A 14794-nucleotide genomic window follows, 5' to 3' on the forward strand; every position below is an offset into this window, starting at 1 on the left:
CGTGACTACATTAGTTCAACCTTAATGTTATGAAGCGACGAGAATACTTTTTGTAAAAAAAAAGGTTTTGAAACCTAAAAAAACGACTTTATTCAACAATCTCTTCTCTTCCATGTCATTCTCATAGTGAGCCAACGTTCTGACGTAGAACCCAGAAGCGTTGTGCTGTTACACTAGGCTATGTCACTATGTCAACAGCGTATGAGAATGACATGGAAGAGAGATTGTTGAATAAAGTCGTTTTTTTAGGTTTCAAAACCTTTTTTTTACAAAAAGTATTCTCGTCGCTTCATAACATTAAGGTTGAACTACTGTAGTCACGTGGACTATTTTAACGATGTTTTTACCACCTTTCCGGGCCTTGAAAGTTGCAATGACGTTGCTGTCAATGGAGGGACAGAAAGCTCTCAGGTTTCATCAAAAAGATCTTCTTTTGTGTTCCGAAAATGAACGAAGGTCTTACGGGTTTGGAACTACATGAGGGTGAGTAATTACTGACTATTTTTGGGTGAACTAACCCTTTAAAATGGAATAAACGCAAAGTCTAGAAATGTGCTTTTTAAAAGTTGAACTTGTTACTGCTTTTTAGCGCCGACCCACCGAATGATGTGACCGTAGTAAGCACTATATTGCGATAATCCGACCTGCTCCTAATCCCAATCCTAATCCTAACCGAACCATCACTACACCGCCTATAGGGTCACAGAATTCGATGGGTCTCACAATTCGGCACTACACCGGTTCACAAAGAACGTATTTTTGCTGTTACAATCACACGACTCAGGCCAGTGGAATGATAAAATGCAAGGTCTAGACGAGAGAAGGTTTTTAAAAGTTGAATTTATTTGAACTCGAGCGCCGCGTTTTTAGAAAGCTGCATCATGCGCGAGACACTTGGGCAGTGGAATAAAAAAAACGTATTCTGTGTGAATGGCCCCTTTGAACGGTGTGCCTCATATGGGTTCTCCTCAACACTATACCAGTTCTATTTATTTAATCATCCATCTTTTTGCTTGTCATTTTTGTGTTTAACTGATTAAAACTTAGCAAAATTAAGCAAAAAATATAGTTTATGAGTTTGAAACTCTGTAAAGAGTTTACCCTAGTCTGTCCTGTGTTTTTAATGCTGCTAATCTGTGTCTTTGTAAGTGGATCCACAACCACACATCCTCTAAACCCCTTAAACTCTACAGACAGGGTCTAAACCTCCAAAGCTTGACTATTGATGGGCACTAAGACAAATTAATGGGTTTGCATCCAATTACACCTATGTAAATAAACATCTGAATGAGAAAATTCCAGATGCATCCACCACTTTGTTGTCTCTTTAAAGCTGTCGAGTGGGTCGGGGTAAAGCCGAAACGCAATTTTAGCAGGAGATGAAAACTCAGCTCTCATTACGGACTGAGCCGGAGTTATGAGGTGGGGATGGTGTGTGTTTGGGGTTTGGAAGGGGCATTGCACCGGGGCGGTGGTTTACGGGGAGGGGGTCACACACAACCAGCGTCTTTGTGTGGCTCTAATCCTCCCAGCCAACACAGCTTTGGCCAGGTTTCATCATGAAAGTGCCATGAAATAACTACTTTTTTTTCTTAGCAGCAAATCTCCACTAATCCCGCAGGCTGAAGAGACAAAGGCTTCTGGGCTCTGAGCTCCAAGCTTTTAATGGGGTTCAGAGGCTGCTCAGCTAAGGTTCTTCTAAATGACTTATTTTGAGAGGACACTAATACAGCTTGACAGGCAAGAACATCGCAAAAGGGAGAAAAAAGCAGAGCCTTAAACACGGAGAGAAAAACTTCAGCACAATTCCAAGATAGTTTGAAAGGTCAGTCAGGTGTGAAAATATCAGAAAGTGTTGGTCGAGATGAGCTGTTGCCATTTGACGGCTCAAAAAAGATATCAGAAAGACTTACAATGATATAAAGCATTAAATCTCCAAGCAGTAAAACTTTACAACTGGCTTTTGCCCACCAACAAATATTTATTTTTAAGCACTTTTTTTCTCCCGTCTATAAACTAATTTCACAGTTTTTAGACTAATGCTCAAATCATGAGGTGTAAGAAAAGGTGATGAGTTGATATAAAGGATAGAAACTGTATCAGAACTTTCCTGTATTAAAATGTACAGTCCTAAAACATACGTATAAAAATCTCCACATTTAATTTTAATAAAAGTGAATTCATCAAGTGTTGTTTGACATGTTTAGTTATATGAAGGCTAGTTTTATAGACTGATTTCTATGATTGGCTTTTGTATATATTAACAGGAGACCGATTTGACTTAGTAAGAAAGACACAATATATATTGTTCAATGTAAAAACTATGTTTATGAAGGCCAAAATTAGCAAATATGGACAGTATGTGAGCCGTTTACAATGTTAAAAATAAAAAGTGATATAAAGTCATGGAATATAGCTTTAATGTTTTTTGTGACTGGTATGTTTATGCATAAAGTAATAATTAAAAAAATCTAACAATATGGATCATATTCAATATCTCTGTTACACGTGGAGAAGATAAGTAGCCTATCCTTAACTGAACACAGCTGCTCGCACTTACATGTTCTGTTAAACAAAAAAGAGAAAAAAAACACATGCTTAGTAGGAAACCATTACAATTTAAAGTTCAAATTTATAGACATTTTAAGAAAGAATTAATTTACCTTTTGAGTGTGTTGACAGTCTGTGTAATTTAATGGCTGAGCTCTATAGAAAATCAGTAATGAATGAGGAGGCTTTGACAAATACAGATTTGAAAAACAAAAAGGCGGGAACAAAGAACCCTAAACTCTAACACAAAAACCATTTCAGCATAAGGGTACTTCAGGATGATAAGATTCTAAATATAACTTTTACTACGTTCAAAGAACCTTTAAAGTATCATCTCAAAAGTTTAAAGTCGGTAAGATTTTTAAATGTTGAAAGTCTCTTGCTCAAAAAGGCTGCATATATAATCAAAAATGCACTAAAAAAACCAGTAATATTGTGAAATAGTACTAATGTTTTCTGCTTTAAAATATTTTAAAATGTAATTTATTCCTGTGATGGTCAGACTTCAGTGTCACATGATTCTTTAGAAATAATTTGAATGTGCTGATTTGGTGCTCTTATTATTATCAATATTGAAAACAGTCTTTTTGTAGAAACCGTGATCAATTTTTTCAATGAGAGAGTTCAAAAGAACAGCATTTATTTGGAATAGAAATATTTTGCAACATTAGGAATGTCTTTACTGGCACTTTGATCAATTTAACTAATCCTTGGTTAATAACCTATTTTTTAAAACCTTAAATGCCTTTTTTTTTATATAGTACTAGTTACTAAATGTATTAAACAGCCAAAAGAAGAATTCAACGAATAATCAAAGTGTTCAGCAAATATAGCTGCACTAGCATTTCATTAATATTCCCATAGACTTTTGTAAAAATATAGAGAGATCTTATTGTGTAAATCTGCCTTTCTAATAAAGACCAGAATTCCATGACTGTCTGGATACAAACAAACAATCCTTTCCAGCAGGAAAGTGGATATAAAATTGAGCCGTGTGTGTGTGTGTGTGTGTGTGTGTGTGTGTGTGTGTGTGTGTGTGTGTGTGTGTGTGTGTGTGTGTGTGTGTGTGTGTGTGTGTGTGTGTGTGTGTGTGTGTGTGTGTGTGTGTGTGTGTGTGTGTGTGTGTGTGTGTGTGTGTGTGTGTGTGTGTGTGTGTGTGTGTGTGCCAGTCTCATGCCAGTTTAGCACAGCTCCTGCTTTGCTGCTGTACTGGTTCCTGTGTTGCCCTCTTGGAGACACACACACACCGAGGAGTGTGCAACTGCCCTGATACTCGTGGGAAACATAATCTAGCTCTCCACATGCCTCGCCTTCCTGGCCCTGAGCTGCACAGTGTCGGGATTTAGCGGAATTTACATCTCTGAACCTCCTGAGCCGCTCCCAGCCGCTCGGCTGCAGTTTTACTGAGGATGATCTGATCTGAGGTGACTGAGGTTTCAGCTGGAGCTAAACTGCTGCTTGAGCTCAATGAGAGAGGTGTTGAGAGATGGATGATGGGATAATGACAAGGAGTGAGATTCAGATTGGTTGATATGTTTGCTTCATAACCATCTTGATTTATTCCATAATTACTACCAGTTTTGACACCACAGACTGCAGACTTTGTTTATCCCATGTGTCTTTCATTTTATTGAGTATTTTATTCATTTTCAGATGCTAATAGCTTTAATCCTCCCTTTTTTTGAGAGGATTTGATTAGAAGGAAAGATTTCTGGAACATTTAGCCCTAAGAAATTACCCTAATAGGCCACTTCCAGAGTGCATTCTCAAGTTGACATTTTCTGGGCAAAATATGGGTCCAGTTAGCAAAACAAACCAGTCAAGCAAACACCCCCCTTGGAGTTAATACTAACAAAAGCTGGGGAACGGCAGAGAAAGAAGGAAGAGAACAACGGACAATCAAAGGCTGTTATTTTAATCTGCCCAACCCCAGAGATTAGCCGACCACATTGTTTTAATTGTTTTAAAGGGGGGAGCGCAATGCCCGCTCATTGAAGGGGGATGCTTTGCCTAAATCTCCCCAAGTTCAATAGTTTCAAAAACTTGAGCCCCCAAAACCCCCCTTTCTCTCCCTCATCCCACTTAATCCAGGCTAATACCTTTCTTTCTATTGGCTAATGGTTGAAGGAAGCTGAAGTTAATGCCTCTTAAATAGTGGAAACTGAGCTGGAGAGAACCTAAACCGTAGTCAACGTGGAGCATTACAGGTCTGCCTTACCAAAAGAAACTTCATTGTAAAATTGTGAGGGATTTTACCAGCTCCTGTGAAATGTTTCCTTGGGATTTTAAAACCGTATGAGTAAAACAAACAGCAGTTACGCGTACTTTTACAGAGTAAAACAACTGATCATTTCACAGTTCACTGGAAGTTGTAGGTAAGTGTTCATTGTTTTTGTATATATAGAAAATGGTTTTCTTAAACATTTTATTTTCTATTATGTTCTTTTCTACCTGTTCTATATCACATTTTAGGTGATATTTTAAATTTTAAGCGATACTCATATTTATCCTCTCAGCCAGCAGAATGAATTCTGTGTATTTCTGTGGACCAAGAAACGGCCAGGGGCCTTTTCCATTGCAACGCGTCAGCTCGTTGTTCCACGAGGCTCACCAGCAGATGGCGCAGCCGCACCAGCTTCATTCAGCGGCCAGCCCGGCGTCTATGCAGACTTTCACGGTGGCGGAGCGCCTGGCAGGTGAGATGCCGCTTGGACTTTAGAGACCCGGTACCGGAATATAAATGAAGTGCAGAGCAAATGCAGCATTTGTAAATTCGTAGAGCTTTTAATTACACACCTTTTACAGTAGTGTTCATATTAGGCCTATAGGTTAGGCTACTGTATTTACATATACTATAAATAGAATTAAGTTTTAAGTTAATATTAAAATATCTAATATGTTTTATATGCTTTATTGCTTTTTTCCCTTCTTTTAAAAAATAATATTGTTCATAATTGTATTCAATAATATCCAGTGAGGACGTCTGAAAATGCTTTTAATGTGCATGTTTGCAATTCAATATTACAGATGTTTTTGAAATGTAATTTTATATCGACATTTATTTATTTGCTTAAACAATAGTGTATAAAAGTTGACCTAAAAATAGTGAACAAAGTTAAATAATAATGCTTTTTTTTTTTTGTAGAACTTTGTTTATTTCCATATTCTGAATCCATTCTTCTACTTTTTTTATGTGGACTCACAAATTTGAGCCCTACAGTATTGTCTGTTAGACAAGCAATGTTAAGTATCATGAAATTAATTGCAAACAACTAATAGCCTAAATATCTTCTTCATTTAGAACTCATTCTTGAGGCACGCTACGGGAACCAGCAAAAGCAGCGTCGCAGTCGCACGGCCTTCAATGTGTCCCAGTTACAAGCACTCGAAAAGGCCTTTCAGCAAACCCAATATCCAGATGTGGGCATGAGAGAGAGACTAGCAGTCTGCATCAACCTCCCAGAGGCCCGTATCCAGGTGAGACCCACAGGAACATCTGCAGTGTCCAACAAGCAGAACACGTCTAAATATTTGGTTCTTTATTGGCATTGATGGTTCCATGTGAAACCTTTAACATCCATGCATTGTAAAAAAAAAAAAAAAAAAAAAAAAAAAAAATTTGCTGCCTTAAATTTTTAAGCACAATAGACTTAAATGCTTAAGTAATTTCAACTTAAATTGCATTAACTTGCATTAAAAAATGAGTTGAATCTTGTATAACATAAAAAAAACTTGACTTAACATATTTTTATGAGTTAATCATATGATATTTTTACAGTATGGAAGCTTAATTGCACAAAAGGTTCAAAATGTTCTTCAGATTTTTAAGATTTTTTAAGAAGAAAGGAAGCAGAATGGCATTTTTCAATAGCATTACTGCGAAACACCCATTTTGGAACATACTTTTCAAGAGTGCAGGTTAAATGTGCTTAAAACATCTTTGATTAACAAAACATGTTTCTTCAGGTGTGGTTCAAAAACAGACGTGCCAAATTTAGAAAAGGTCAACGCTTCACACCCCTTCCCAAAGAAGAAAGCCGAGTGCATCGCTCTGCTACTAAACAACGGAAAGAAGGGGCGAAGGACCAAGAGAAAGGCTTTAATTCAAAATCTCAATCCTCAATTAGGGAAAACAAGGCCATTCCATCCTCAGCGGACTCTATTCACCTTCATTCCCACCCCAGACTACACTCCTCTGCTGTTCTTCCATTCATTACTGGAGAACACTACCAACAACCAATGCCTCATGCACTTGGGCTGCTGTCTGCAGGTCTGCCTTTCTCTCCTACATATTTACCTATAATGCAACAGCAGCACGGCACGGCCATCAATCTTGTGCCATTGGGGAAATGCAGCAATCTCATGCTTCAGTCTGCCTGTCAATCTAAATCTGTGGTTCACCACCACCTGGACATGTAGCCGTATCATCAACCAATAAGACACGGTCACCCTTATTAGGACATGAAGAGGGAACAGGTGTTCCTGTGTCCCCACAACATTGTAACTTTTACTCTGAGAATAATGGAAAGGTTTGGATTTGGTTCTTTTCCTGTAACTTTCATTGTTTTTGATTGTATTTGTACAAACTTATTTTGTCAACTTTCATGCTCCGTTTTGCATAGCTTAGAGCATTAAGAAAACTTTTGTGTTGCACACACATATTTGAGCACTTTGTAGATTTTTATAAACTTTTGATCATTTTTAATACAAATAAACATGAAAAACACTCGAAACGGTGATATTCTGTTGTGTAGCTTCTGGGATTGCACACTTGGTTGTCATTTTTTGTCAATGCAATAAATGATTTTGCCAAATGTGGATCATTCTGAGCATAAACAATGAAAAGGTTACATTTCATTTTTTTGTACATTTTCATGTTGCTAGAGTAAATATATGACCTTTTTTTTGTAATGAATGAAAGCCACAGTTACACATCACTAAACTGTTTACACACAAAACAATATTCTGATGTTAATATGTATATGGTCATATTTGGATTAAGAAAGCATCATGCAAAATGGTTTGCCGTAACTAGCTTAAGCCAACAGTTTGGTTTCTATAAATCTGAGCAAGATTGCTGGCATATGCCTGTAGGCTAATCTTATTTGAAAAATTCACCATAACTGAATATTCATTAATATATGTGCATGTTCAGTACAAACTATTTTATGGGTGATATTAGATACACAGGCAGTTGTGAAAAATCATTAAAAGCAACAACATTATGCAATATGTCACAACCTGTGCGCTATTGTAAGGATATGAATGATAATTATAGTTGAATCAGTTTTATAAATAAATGGCAAGAGGGAGCAGTTCTAGTTGCTAGTTCCAGAAAAGAAAAACAGGAAATGTCCATGTTATGCAGAATATGTTGATTACATTCACATCTTATAAAAAATGATATATATCATCTATATTATATATATGTTTTATACTGTATAGGCTATATTATTATTATTTATATATTATACAAAACATACCCTATATAAACATATTATTCAGAATAAAGGTTTACACAGAATATGGAATTTAATGGGGAAAAGAGATGCATTTTCTTTATAAAAACAAATGGTTCTGTTATCCAGTTCAGAAAAAACAAAATTTTCCTCTCAGTCATTTTTTGGCATTAGACTCAACACAAAAAACATTTTTTTCTCACAGCCTTGTTATCTCTAAGTTTCCCATACATTTTCCAAACACCATAGACAAATCTTAGGCCTACTTCAAATTAAATTAGTCATGACTCCAATATTTCCAGCAGTATACAACCCTTCAACTGTTGATCCAGGCAAAACATTTGAGTTTTTCCTCCAGGTGGGGACGGTATAAACGCTGTTGCGCGCCACAGCACAGCCGCAGATTCACCAATCTATCTACGCACTTTTGAGAACGTATCCACAGCAATGGGAGTGTCGGGTGACGCCGGAGCTTCGTTCACCGAAACGGTAGGCTTAAAGAGACAACAGCGAAGCCGGGCTAGTCTTTAGTGGGGAATTAAATCACTTTCCAAAGCATAAATAAAGGACCATGTCGCGGCATACTACATAGGGGACTCACAAGCAGGTAAAAACATCTTTATGTTTCCTCAAGAAAAACATTCCCTCCTCGTTTTAATCGAAAGACTGAAAGGTTCGCTGCTAGACGGCTAATGTGATGTTAGCTAAGTGGGTTGCTAAGCTAGTTCATTTGTGGAGGATTATTGTCATGTTTGTCAAACAAGGCTTGGAGTTGTTTAGCTGGTTTGTCGGTATTTCTTTACCTTTTCGAATAAGAAAGGGGATATATTTTGCTTTGGATGTGAAATGAAATACATTTCGACGTGTATTTAGTTCATATTTGACGACTCAGCTAGACAGCCACTCATTTTAAGGACGTTTTTAAGCCACTAGCCAGCCAAGAAGGGGCTGAAAGAAAATATTCCGAATGCCTTTAAAGACATATTTAATGTTTAATGACCTGTTTAAGTATGTAATCTTTGCTAGGCCAGGATAGGAAGCTTTCTAGAATTGACACTTCATCATGAAATAAAACAATTTATGGACGGGTGATAGGCTACACTTTCAGTGCCAGGATTGGTATAATATATTTTTATTTTACATTTTATACTTTGTACAACTGATTTGGAAATCTCTTCTGTCAAGGGCATCATCTGTGCAGTTTGAAAACATTATGGTATTAAGCTCTCGTGGAAGTGAGGTTTAGTGTGGTTTAATTTTTGACAGATATTAAAATAACGTTAGTTGTGCGCCAATTTTGTTCAGTTATCAGGCTGGAAATGTGTCATATAGCAAAACAGAGGAGTGTTAAACAGTATCTCCCAGTTTCACGTAGATGCTAAACAAATTAGTATGGAAAATCAGACTGTGCTTAAGGAAGTTAATGACCAGACAGCTCTCTTTCTCACTCTTTGTCTCTCAAGCCCAAATCAACACCACACAAGGCCTTGTACATCAACACAAAAGTAGATTTATGGCACCAGCTTCTCTCTTTTGCCCATCTGAGAAAGTAGAAGTAACTTAGATGTCTTGGTTTTTACGCAGCCTCTAACACTTGCATGTTTCCTGTTTGAAAGCTAAAACAGTTGAACTGTGCTGAATAGTATGTTATGCTGAAACCTGGTTTGTTTTCTCTTGATATTTGATCAGATAAGCAGAAATAAGTTGTTAGCTGGCTTGTCCTGTTTTCTTGTAGGCAGAGCAACGCAAAACAGCTGTGAACACTAACTTGGCAACCATTATTAGTCAGGCAGTCTTAATTCCAGATTATGCGGCATTACAGTAATCATTTTGGCTTTATCTAATGCACTTTTGTATCAGGTGTTTTTTAGACGATGTTCCTGTGTTATCTGTGAGATTCATCTGTTAATCTGTTATAAATCTATCTCTAAATATGAAATGAAATGTTTTGTTATGGCGTACTCTGCAATGTGTTTCTTTGTTAAACTTCCTTTAAGCATTGATAAGTTGTTTCTAATCTAAGTAGTAGATGGAAACATGCCCTATAATCAGTACTTATACACTAGTTCTTGTCCACAGATCTTGTAATTACATCTGATCCCTATGTGACTGTTGTGATCCCTAACTGACTTGTGGCATGGTTTTCCATTTCGCCCTTGTAGAGCTTGTAATCAGCATTTTTATGGTACCGTGTGGGGTAGTGACCAGCAGACCATCGAAAGGCATGATAGATCCTGATCCGGCTGAATGCATTATGTGCCACGGTGTATGACTAAACGAGGCTGTTGCTTGCTTTACTTGAGGTTATTCACATTTTCAGGCTGTAGTTTAAGAACAGTATATGTAAGTTACGTAACCATAACCCTCTGTTCATTATTCACCTTTATGTAGCTTCGACAGTGGGAAATTAAGATAAAGTGTTTGCTATAATGATTGATTTCATATTGAGAATTGATGTATACAAATTCAGTCCCTTTCATAAAGCAGTGTCCATCATCCCTTTAACTGTTATGAAAGCTAAGCCGGCAGGATTGGTGATGCATTTATTTTGCTGAATGACAGGGCATAATTTTTCATAATTCTTTTTTGCTCAGGCTAAAGTATTATTATTTCCTCAGGCTAGAAAAATGAGCCGTGCATTAATAATCTAATGCATTGAAGCTCTGATGCATAATTTGTCACTTGCTGAACAAACAGTGCCTTGGATGTTGAAATTAAGTAGTGAAAATCCCTCCCATGTGTTAAAATGTTTTTTTGTTTTTTTGCTGAGCTGATTGTATATTGCTCATCAGCTCTGGTATCCTTTTACAGCCAGTCAGGCTGCCATTGATCGTTTTAAGTGCATTTTCTGAAGGAAAGCATGACAGTCTTTCCAATAGTTCTTGCATTACCTGCTCCGAGTTTCTTTTCCATTTACATTAACAGCAGTGCTGACCCTGGATGGGAGAGGGGGTTGGTGTGCAGCAGAGATCTCTGACCTTCTACACCGCTTCCCCTCTCTCCGTTATCAACCACACAGGTGTCGTCAAAATTCCTGTTGGAATTGGAAACTGATACGGGCACTGTTAAGCTTGTAATTCTCAACCGTTCTGTTCTCCACACTTTAAAAAAAATCCCATGCCTTGGAGGCAGACAAGCAAAATCTGTTAGTGTAGTGTCATAAACTCACTGGCTCTTGTTTCTTAGATTGCCAAAACTGTGACTGAGTGATTCTTTTTTTTTTTTTTTCTAAATTAACATCCATTTGTTTCTCTTCATCCAGTGAGGATGCATTCGCATCATGTCTAGCATGCAATACTTTGTCTCTTGCTGTTATTGATTAGATTTATTGGACCTTGAGGTAATCTGAAAATGGATTCCATGCACATTGAGGATCAGGATTATTGTCTGTGCTTTATAATATCCTGTCATGCCTCTGTCCATCATCATGTTTCATGATTATTTTTCTAATGGAGGACTCGCTTTAAAAATGCTTTGAAGAGCTCAGAATTTCTATCAAAATATTAAACTGAAAATATTTGCAGACTTACAATATTTTGCAGACTTATCATTTTTTATGAAGTTTAATTGCCAAATAATAAAGTGAGATTTTGTGTATTTGTTATTGTAATATTATAGGATGTTGAATTATATATTATGTTGTTGTTATTATTTTCCCCCATGAATAGGCCTGTAGCCTTTGATGTTCATATTCATATGGCAATACAATTAGTTTATTAATGTATTAAAATGCATGGTCATTCAGGATTAGTATCTGTGTTTTAAAGTGAGTGGAAGGCTCACTTTAAAATTGCATGGAAAACTTTAGAATTTAAACTGTACAATTTTATATTGTTTTATGTTTAAATGTATTTTATTGACCCCCCCCCCCATGAATATAGCCTTTGATGCTGATATGGAAATAAAAATGTATTAATTCATTAAAAATGCATGGTTATTCAAATTGAACATATAGTAGGAGCAAAAACATGAAATAATGCTCTGGTATGGCACTGTTTGAAGTTTAATGACTCGTATATCAAGAATGTGCATGATTGATTAATTTATTGATACTAATTTGTACTCTACTTCTCTTTTCAATGTCTTTCAGGTATCCAGAGAAAGTCGGACTAAACTGCTCGAACCTGTTACTCCTGGTTCTGTCTGAGTCTGCTTATAGCAGTGTTAGAACATGAAGAATGTTCACAGTATTATCCAAGACTGACTTCAAGGAAACCATGAGGAGCACAAGGGGACGTTCACTTGTTTGGTGCCACTAGCAGGAATAGTGTATGTCAGTGTTCAGGAGCGTGTGTGGGTGGATGTGTGAGTGCGTGCATGTGCGTCTGTATGTGTGCGTATGCTAGCATAACCTGCCTGCTTCAGGCAGTGACATGCTACTCTAAGGGCAACTGCACAGTAAAGGAGTCCCATCCACCGAAGGATTAATGCAAGGACGGCACTTTCGGTGATACCCACCACGTCTGCAGAAGACATCGGTTTCTGCTCCTCAAAAATCACCAGTATATAGATACTTTTAAACCCCTTCACTCGTTTGGCCTTCTCTCCATCATCCCCACACGTTCCCTGGGGGTTGTTTTGAAACTTCTCTGTTTTGCATGGCAGGGGAGTAACCGTGGAGAGGCCAGGGTATCACAAGCTTATGGATTTTGAGAAGAGAGGTGGAAAGGTAGAGACAGAGGAAGGGAAAAGGATGTCGAAAGCAACTGGTAGTAGGACTGTACATGGGGGCCGGGGAACGACCAACTCTGGGGTCCTCATGGTCGGCCCTAACTTCAGAGTTGGGAAGAAGATTGGCTGCGGAAACTTCGGTGAACTACGGCTCGGGAAAAACCTATACACAAATGAATATGTGGCCATCAAATTGGTGAGTGCTGTTGTGAAAAAACACATATTCCCTATATTTGTGGGTATTTTATAATATTTATACATTTTACAGATGTCCTCTTTTTAATGTAAAGCAAGAATTCATCTTAAATAGCCTTTTTGCTTTTGATTCATGATGACTGTTTAAATATTACGCTAGGCAAGATTATTTATTGGACTTTCAGAGTTTTGCCTCTAGACATTCATGTTTAAGTTTCATGTAACTCTGTTATTACAATGGGTAGACCCTATTTTAAAAAGGTATGCTTTGCAATGGACATCCACAGCATCCTGGTAATGCACTGTTGATCAGTTGGTCCTCACACATTGTTACAAGTTACTTTTATGTAGCTAGTGTAACTTTAGAGAACCGATTTGTGTAATAGCTAATGAGGAAAGCACACAGACAGTCTCTGTTCAACTTTCAGAATGTGCAATAAATCATTATGACTGTTCGTTGACGTTTACTCGATTTTTATTTCCTCTTAATGAGCAAATAAGACGTGTATTGATGGGTGGCATTATAGAGTTTTCATTTGCGAGAAAGATGATACCAATTATATTTTACGTTTTGCTAACTTTGGCTGGCTGTCAATGTAACGTAAAAGTCTTTTCTCCATGCAGAGAGGGAAATGGAAGTTAACCTAAAGTACGTTTTGGGCTGTTTCTGGGCCACTACGATAAATGCGAGCGAGTTTAGGGCTTCACTTCTAAACAGGCAGACCGTTTATCCATATGACACAGTAAAGTATTGACTGACCTTGTGGTGAGTGATCGTTATGACGTAACTCACACTCTCTGTGGGCTCAAATTGGCCTCTAAAACATGAGTAAACATGACAAGGTCCTTTGAGGAAATGGGTGTCCAAAATCCATTTTTATCATGGGGGCACTTCTCTTAGATGTGAGAAGAGATTTTGCTGCCCCGGGGACTATCACAGAGAACTGGATTTCTTCAAATTTTCATTGACGTCATTTCAGAAGCTCCTCTGACATGTTCAATTCATGCTACACCCAAACAGAAGCTCAAAGTCCGGTGCTATTTAAAGTCCATGTTGTGTTTTATTATTTGATGGGAGTTTTATAGGGATCATTTTAAGCTGTTGATGGGAGGTCTTCTGTTCTGGGAAATGACCGTCAAGTAACTTGGCACCATGAGAAAGGGATTGTCATAGATAGTGTGTGCACACTTAGTCGCCCTCCTCCCCGGATCCTCCAGTGAAGGATATGATTATCTTTGCATTAGTAACGTCAAAGGCTTCATTATCTTTGCATTGTTGCCTATCAAAGTGCTTTTTAACCGCTCAATGTGAAGTCAAGCACTGTAATTTTAGTGCTAAAATTATTTAGTATGATGATGCACCCATGCCACTGCATTTCTCTCCACTGTTCCGGCTATAATATGGCTTGAATAGGGCTGCTCAGTATAGCTAATAAAAAAAGCTCAATAATTTTAAGCCTTTTAATGATATTTATTTAATTATGCCTTTACTCACTCATACACATGTATTTTAAAGTAGTAGAATCAAATTGTTGAATGTAATCACTAAAACCGTAAAACTAATTTCCCTTCTAATGCATTAAAAACTGTAGGCCTATACACTTTCAATTCAGGGTCTTGTTTGAATCCGATGGAATGTAAGCTTTTAAACAGTCATAACTTAATATTTTTCAGCTAAAACCCTATTGTATCTAATCAGTAACTTCTAATTGAGTGAATGCTCAAAAACAGTTTTAAAGGTTTGAATGTAACCATGTTTTTACCATACTATTACTTTATTTACCCCCTTTTTATTAATTAAAAAAATTGAGAAATTATTTTTCAAGAATGACAGCAAAAAGCAGTGAGCTGCAAGAAAATATATTTTTTATCAATATTTTAGATGCATTTTATTTGATCATTACATTAAATTTGTAAGA

The 14794-nt window shown here is 37.2% G+C and overlaps 2 protein-coding genes across 6 annotated transcripts in view; both read left to right on the forward strand.

Moving 5' to 3' along the window:
* The first annotated feature begins 1760 nt into the window (after positions 1–1760).
* Positions 1761–7383, forward strand: dmbx2 (diencephalon/mesencephalon homeobox 2). 2 transcript variants are annotated; one of them, XM_079896116.1, is made up of 4 exons: positions 1761–1825; positions 5067–5246; positions 5852–6027; positions 6517–7360. In XM_079896116.1, the coding sequence occupies exons 2-4, from the start codon at positions 5075–5077 to the stop codon at positions 6967–6969; spliced, it is 801 nt and encodes a 266-aa protein (XP_079752242.1). In that variant the 5' UTR covers positions 1761–1825; positions 5067–5074; the 3' UTR covers positions 6970–7360. The 2 variants fall into 2 exon arrangements, with proteins under 2 accessions (XP_079752242.1, XP_079752241.1); XM_079896115.1 differs by lacking the exon at positions 1761–1825 and adding an exon at positions 4726–4925 and having other exon boundaries at positions 6517–7383.
* Positions 7384–8450: 1067 nt separating this feature from the next.
* The window catches only part of csnk1g2b (casein kinase 1, gamma 2b), a 31343-nt gene continuing 24999 nt past the window's right edge, over positions 8451–14794 (forward strand). For all 4 annotated transcript variants that reach the window (XM_079896108.1, XM_079896110.1, XM_079896109.1 and 1 more), the window contains exons 1-2: positions 8451–8616; positions 12100–12876. In XM_079896108.1, coding sequence (XP_079752234.1) covers positions 12652–12876 — 225 coding nt within the window. In that variant the 5' untranslated portion in view covers positions 8451–8616; positions 12100–12651. The remainder of the gene's footprint in view (positions 8617–12099; positions 12877–14794) is intronic.

Source organism: Squalius cephalus, assembly GCF_949319135.1.
Source record: "Squalius cephalus genome assembly, chromosome: 16".
NCBI classification, from domain to species: Eukaryota; Metazoa; Chordata; class Actinopteri; order Cypriniformes; family Leuciscidae; genus Squalius; species Squalius cephalus.

Excerpts from the sequence above, each read along its gene's own strand:
- dmbx2 (XM_079896116.1), top strand. The coding sequence starts at position 5,075 with ATGAATTCTGTGTATTTCTGTGGACCAAGAAACGGCCAGGGGCCTTTT. Across the intron at positions 5,247-5,851 it reads GGTGGCGGAGCGCCTGGCAG|AACTCATTCTTGAGGCACGC; the intron begins GTGAGATGCCGC and ends TTCTTCATTTAG. Across the intron at positions 6,028-6,516 it reads TCCCAGAGGCCCGTATCCAG|GTGTGGTTCAAAAACAGACG; the intron begins GTGAGACCCACA and ends ATGTTTCTTCAG.